Source organism: Meleagris gallopavo, chromosome 15, assembly GCF_000146605.3.
Source record: "Meleagris gallopavo isolate NT-WF06-2002-E0010 breed Aviagen turkey brand Nicholas breeding stock chromosome 15, Turkey_5.1, whole genome shotgun sequence".
Lineage (NCBI taxonomy): Eukaryota > Metazoa > Chordata > Aves > Galliformes > Phasianidae > Meleagris > Meleagris gallopavo.
In genome coordinates, this window is record NC_015025.2 from 507621 (window position 1) to 515189 (window position 7569).

Consider the following 7569-nt stretch of genomic DNA (forward strand, 5'->3'; position numbering starts at 1 on the left):
AAAAAAAAAAAAAAGTTATTCTACTGGTAAAACTTCAGTGATCTGAAAAGTGAGGCTTGTATTAGTAAATAAATAAATAAATAAATAAATAAATAATCAATCAAACAAACAAGTGACATGGACGTACTGCTATATTCTGACATGCAAACTTCTGCTCGATAGCAGCTCTTCATGAAAAGCTTTCACAGGAAAATAAGAAAGTCAAGATGCATCTCTCTTGAAAAGCAAATTCATCTTCAGATGCAGGGGAAAAAAAATCTCTCTCTCCTCCCGGTCTACCCAAACCAGAAGTGAAAACATGGGCAGAAACAGAATAAACCACTGAAATGCTGAAGTGAGAAGGAAGACCCAGCTATCAATTCATGGTTCTTAAATAAAACAGCCTTCACTCCTGCATGCCATGAATCCCACTATAAAAACAACAGAACATCAAAGAAACCAAAACAGCAAGCATCACAGAAGTGGGTATAAGATAACTGTTTCAGTCAGAAAAAGTCAAGCATTACATTCACACAGAGATATTTCTGGTGCTAGATTTACATTAGTTAGCCCCACTCACTGTTTTCTCCTAATCATTAGAATATACTTTTTTTGAATTAACATTCAGTCTTTTTTTGGTCCAGAAACGCTGTTTTGGAAAAATTCTTCCTTCCTAGAAAGCCTTTCACTCCTTCCCTCCCCCTGCTCCATCTCCAACTGGCTGAAACATTCCATCAATTCAGCAAATAGTTCTGCAGAAAACAAGAATAAAAATTCAAGACAGTATTTACAGAATTTCTGAGTTAAGGACTTTGCTTCGTAGCACTGCAGAACAGTAGGGTGGGGAGGGCCTTTACAGCCCCCCAGCTCAGGGCCCGTCCATGGCCTGGGGCAGCACAGCTGCAGCACACACTGCTGCCTCAACCTCACATCCAGCTTCTCACCCACCAGAACCTCTAAGTCCCTCTCTGCAGGGCTGCTCTCAAGAAGTTCTTCTCCCAGTAGCAGTGTCTCTTGCTGTGTCTCTGTACTAAACTTATGTAAAATACAATCTCATTGCACATCACTGGCTCCCTACTAGTTTACTTTACTGTTTTAACATAGGCCTCCTCCTCTCCAATGTTAAGCAAGACTAGAAACGTAGGTCAGAGCACATTCAGACCTCGACTTCCTGTGTGTATTAAGACAACTGCAAACAAATTTTATATGCATATCAGACTGGGACCCGGTTCTGGGCATCTTCACCCACCAGCTGTGGGCCCAAAACGTTGGGCTACTTCATCATAGTTAGCGATAACACATTCAGAATAGCATTCCCAGGTTCACAGGGATACACAGGGACTCTTTGGTCCACTACTTTGGCCATTCTCACTTGCCAGAGGAAAGCCAAATTCAAGTCCATACACTAAAAAGGAGAAACAGTGCTATAGTCTAAAAGAAAGGCTATCATGCTGAGTATTTTCCCTGGGCATCCAGCCTTTGATTTCATTGTTTCCCATAGGGAATGGAGGAAAAGGCTCAAAGTGCAGTACTTGAAATCCACTAGATGTTAATGTTCCTTGGTACATCAAAATACCAAGCTGACATTTAATGTGCAAAAGTAAGACAGTCAAGATCCATGACTTTTGAAGCCATCTGGCACAGCACACCACTAAAGCTTCCACTTGGATAACACCCTCAATAACAGGCTCTAACTTTTGGTAGCCCCTCAGTGGTCAGGCAGTTGGTCTTGATGAGCTTTGTAGGCCCCTTCCAGCCATAGTAAACCATTCCATTCCCCAAAACATTTCATACTTCTGTAGTATGTATTCAAAGATAACTCTGTAGCACATCAGCAACAAACTGATGGCATCTTCCAAGAGACCCAGGATTTCACCTTTCTGGAGGTGCTCTTCTACAGCCCTTGCTCCACACAGCAGTCTGACATCCAAATTGTTGACCTGCAAATACAGAAGTGCTTGAAAGCTCTGGCACTTGTATTACAGAACATTGCCTCTGGACCACAGCAGATTGAACTGTCTGTTCTTAGTTATGATGGCACTCTGTACAAACGGTTTGTCTCAGTTCCAACTCTTACCTTCTAAGTTTAGATTTCATCCCCTTTAAGGTAGCCTATTCCTCTGTACTGCCGTGGTAGAAGACCAGGAAAATGCTAGGGATAGAGAACAAGCAAACTGAACTAATTTGTTTGAATGCCATATCCAGGACCCAAAGCAAATATGTGCTTAAAGAGAGTTAGAAATTTCCAGACAAAGGAGACAAACATCACATAAAAACTGCATCAATTGGCTCACCAACCTTCTATCACAGTCTCACAAGGTAGGTGGGAGCGTGCAACAAACATGTTCATTTCCAAGCAGGGCTGAATAAAACATACTTTTTAAGACAGCTACTATTTTTAAGGTTTTTTTTTTTCTGTTGATTATGTATTTGAGTATTTGACAAACACTGACTTATCTGACATGTCCATTTCACACCTGTTTTCTGTTTAAAGCTGATTTATTTATGCGAAGAAATACAGCTAGAACTAAGCAGATATACATCTTGCATGCAAGTCACAGAAATCTTTTCTTCTATGAAGTTTCAGTATTTCATGGAGAAATTAAACGGAGCAGTAGGGCAGGAGAGCTATAACTGGACCAAGATATCCAGGAGACTGCAAGTGAGCAGCCCAGGGCAGCAGGCACATATCAAGAACTAAATGGGAGAGTGGGAAAGAAGAGAGTGTTCAAGACATCAAGAGATGCAAAGCTAGAATGGAAGTCTATGCTCACCTGAACACCCTCTCTTTCTGATCCTGAACAGAATTCAGCAATACAAAGTCCAGGATCCCACTATTGCCAGCAGTTAACTATGAGAACCACTGACCAAACACACCCTTCTCTTGCACTACACATCAGCCAACAAGAGGATGGCAAACAACTGCTGCCACTGACTGCACTGCTCGAGCCACAGAAACATGTAAAGGCTCAGACCAGATTACCTGGCACCTCATTTTGATTTCTGCTCTCTGTGACAGCTCCCAGAAGACAGCCTATGACTACTATACCCACATTCACCCATAACATGGTAAAGAGCACTGTTCAGACTGCAACAATATGAAGAAGTGAAAAAAAAAAAAAAAAAAGTCAGGACAAAGCCACAGTGAAACGAAGGGAGTGACATAGAACCCAACCACTGATGGTGCCCTGTAGGCTTTTGTTCCACGTGAACACGTCTTGTTCAACACACCGTAAAAACAGTGGTCCAACAGCAAGCAGCTGGACACAAATTCGGTTTTCTTCTACTTCACTGGACACTCCAGACTTTATGAAGAAAATGAAACCTTCACTTTTTCAATAGCAAGATAAGTGAACTTCATACTTATGATGGCCAGAGGTAGACAGCAAGACACGCTTGCTTTGGGTCCAGTTAAGTATCACAGCACCTGTCAGCTTCTCAGCAGCTGGGGTTCAGCACTGAACCTGCACAAAGCCTTACAAAGGCTATGAGTAATAGGGGCCACTTGGATTTCACAGGCTGACCTATAGATAGTAACCAAACCATAAATACAAAGCCCTGCCTGTTCTTCAGTTCTTACTGAGTTTTGGAAACGTGAGCGGGACACAAAGGATGGCTACCACATTCTGCAGTGATCTGTCCTCAGAGAACCAAACATTCACAGAACAAAACAAACAAAAATCAGCTCTTGCTGCTGTATCAAAAAATACACTATTGGAAAATCTTCAGAAACGTTTACAATTATTTGTGTGTTTATTTAGAAGCAAAATCCAGAATCACACTAAAAAACAGGAGTGCATTTAAACCCAATAAATGCTCAAAAACCTTGGATCCTCTCTCAGCTTTCATTCACACATAGTTCTGCCAAAAAAATCTGAGTTGCTTGAAAGAAAAAAAATCTGTTATTACAGCCATCTCCACAGAAATAGCATATACTTTTATGTTCAAGGTTTTCTGTGAATGCTACAGTATATGCTTGATTTTTACTTCTACAACAAATGAGAGAACATTAATGATAAAGCAACACCAAAACAAAATGGAACATCTATTTTGGCATGGCGTGAAAAACTGCAGTGGTCTCACTATGCCTAGCATAAGCCCCTGATGTTTTTCTTTGGTAAATAAGAAGCTGGTCCAGGTCATCATTCAAAGGAATGTGAAGAGAAAGGTCTGAAGTATTCAGACAGAATTCTGAAGCTTAAGCTTTCGGCATAGTTCTCAAAGCAGCATGATGATATCAGTTCACAAGTAGCTTAAGCAGGAGTCCACCACAGTGGTAGTTGTCTCAGGCTACGTAACAAGCCTTTCAAAGAGCCTGAAGTAAGAAAATAAAAATGTATTTGGCACGATGCCGCTACTCAGATGATATCAGAGTCTAACAGATATATACAGTACATAGCAATTCATCATCTTATACTATGTGGCACTGACGATTCTTGTGTTAAACCAAAATTAGCTATAGTAAATGTTTAGAAACAATAAATGGACTTCCACACTTGCCAGTGGTGCAGGGAAAGCCTCTCAGGCAAGAAGCAGGCTCAGGGCTCAGAGCAGAAACCACATAATTCTTTTCAAGTAGTGCAGAAGCAAGCATGGAACTAGGCAGACTTCTTCCCAGGATGCATCACACCATCACATTCCTCAAACATTACATTTTCACAAAGTCCTGGAGTAGCTTATTCTACAGAATTTTACGCACTGCTCCCATGCACACAGCATGTATTGGAATCATAGAACAGTTTGGGTTGGAAGAGACCTCAAAGATCACCTAGTTCTAGTCCCCATGCTGCAGGCAGAGTTGTCGACCACTACATCAAGCACTAGATCAGGCTACCCAGGTCCTCATCCAATCCGGCCTTCAACACCTCCAGGGACAGTATCCAGTATCCACAGCCTCTGTGAGAGCCTGTACCAGCACCTCACCATCCTCTCTATGAAAAACTTTCCCTTGACATCTAACCTAAATATCTCCTCCTTTAGTTTAAAACAATCTCCTCTTGTCCTATCACTATCTAACTGCATAAAAAGTTTATTTTCCTCCTATTTACAATTTCCCTTTAAATACTGGATTGGTCATAATAGGGTCCCCTTTCTTTTCCTCAGGCTGAACAAGCCTAGATTTCTCAGTCTGTCTTCACTGGAGGTGCTCCAGTCCTTTGAGCATCTTTATGGCTCTCCTCTGGACCGTCTCCAAAAGCTCCACATCTGTTCTAGTTGGGAGCCCCAGGCCTGAACACAGCACTCCACATGGGGCCTCATGACGGCAGAGCAGAGGGGGATAATCACCTCTCTAAAAAGGCAGAAGTTGAATGCAGGAACAGAAGCACCAATCCCACTTTAAATAATTCAGCTATTCAAACAAGCTGTCAGAACATCACCAGTCATCAGAGCTAACACTGATGAAAACACTCATCTTTTCTGGATAGCCGAAACCCACTACATCTCCAACACTATTTACAGAAAACACCTTTATCTCTTTTGGTCACATGAGATGATGCTAAACTACACGACAGAGGTCATAAGTGTTGGACGCATCATAACATCCCTTTGGTGGCTGAAATCTCCTATCTGTACAAGCCAATTATGCCAACAAATTAAAAATTCCACTCCATCAAACAAAAATTACGCAGCCAGAATAACTGTAATGGCCACTCTCTTTGGTCTCTAGGGGAATATAAGATGCCAAACTGCCTTTGGATTTTAATTCCTGCACAAACACAACTTCAGCCAACTTTACCAAATGCCCAGATTTCAGCCAGAAATTCTCTACAAAGGGCTGGAGTGGGCTCTGGTAAGAGCCTTGTGTCCCTGGTGTGAATTCACTATGCTGGTGAACGATACCAAGCATACCCAAATGCAACTACCAGTTTGCAAGGCAGACTTATGCCCCACAGCCAGAACAGGCATAGCTCACAGAAATGCTGCATCAGCTAATGAAGAAGAAGGAAAAAAAAAGGTAAAACAAATCAGTGAATTAGTAGTATGGAGAGCACAAGCACTCTTAACCTGAGTTTGCATAGTGACTAGCACACCAAAACCCACAAAGAGTATAGACTACAAAAATTTGAACACTAATATCATGCAGATAGTATTTTTCTGATGGCAGCTCTACCATCACTGAGGAGCAGAGGTCTGAACCACCTGACTGATCATGTGAAGGTAAGCAAGAGAACAATCCCAAAAAGACTGCACACTCCAGCAGTTGGGCTAAAAGTAGGACAGTACTTTTCAGCTAGCACAAAAACACAATCTCATTCACAAGCAATGTTATTTTACCATGAAGGCCAATACACTCATGCTTTCAAAGAATCTTGAGGAATTATTTCATACTGAAGAAGTATACCCTGCTTTAAGATTAAAAACAAACAAACAAACAAAAAACAACAAAAACACTAAAGAAAAATTGTTGATTCCAGAATCTACTCTTAGTTTGTCATTTCTGTGAAAAAAACAACCAGCCTACCGCCTGCCTGGGTCACATCAGCTATCTCCTGTAAGAGATCAAAATCTATTTCCTTTCAGAATCACCAGCATCTCCACACAAACCCAAGTTCACCTGCTTGGAAAAGCTTAACTTTTCTGTGTGGAGACACACCACACTGGTCCAAAGAAGACTGACACACTGAGCATCCCCATCAGAATCACAGAACAGCTTCAGTTAGAGAGGACCTAGTGACCGTTGAGCTCCAATACTCTGCTGCGGGCAGGGCTGCCAACTACTAGATCAGTCTGTCCAGAATGAACCCAGGCACAGCTTCGTTTTCCCATTGGTCTCACCTAAGAACTGCCAGTGAAGTACAGTCCACACACCACTCCTGGCTTCCCAGCCTACCAGCTCCCTAAGACTCACCCTACAGATCGTGTGATGACCCAAATCAGGTCTGTGAACTCACTGCATCAGCAGGCCAAACCAGGTACAGGTCTGCTGCAGCACAAAGGAGAGTGGGGGCAGGGAGATGCAATCACCCCTGCGGGCAGCAATCAGATCAGATTCAGCCTTTTATAAAACCACATCCCTGAATAAGTGTAATCATCGCTGTTGCCCAAATCACAACACAAGAGAAAAAACACACACAGGAGGTTAGTGATCCACGTAACAAGTCAGCATACAAGTCAGACTGGAAGCCAGTTTGCACGCTGCTCTTCACGAGGCTGCTGCAGTCAGAGCTGCGCTGCCAAACTTAACCAAAGCATCTCACTGCAGGTGCGAGGTGTGACAACAGCGCCGGGACGGGGCGCGGAGCCGCTACTCACATCCTGCCCACGCCCTCGTACATGCGGGTCTCGTCCACCAGCGTCATGATCTCGGTATCGGTGAGGTGCGCGTGCTTCTTGGTCTTGCTCAGCTGCTCGATCTGGATGTCGGCCAGCTTCACCTTCTGCTGCGTGTCGATCACCTTGGCCTGCAGCTCCGTGAAGGCCTGCGGGGGCAGAGCGGCACATCGAGGGGCCGCGGCCGGGCCGGGTGCCGAAGGGGCGGGTGGGGCGAGGCCGAGCCAGCCCAGACCGCGGGGAGAGAGTGAAGAGGGGGCCGGGAGGGGGCGGAGACGGGAGCGGCGGCCCGAGAGACCCGTCGGACAGAGCCGGACG

At 43.7% G+C, this 7569-nt stretch overlaps 1 protein-coding gene across 1 annotated transcript in view; it reads right to left on the reverse strand.

The window, feature by feature from the left end:
• Positions 1-7201: 7201 nt before the first annotated feature.
• Positions 7202-7569, reverse strand: part of PFDN1 (prefoldin subunit 1) — a 1619-nt gene continuing 1251 nt past the window's right edge. The window contains exon 2 of the mRNA XM_010718825.3: positions 7202-7569. Within this exon, the coding sequence (XP_010717127.1) occupies positions 7230-7569 (340 nt within the window). The 3' untranslated portion in view covers positions 7202-7229.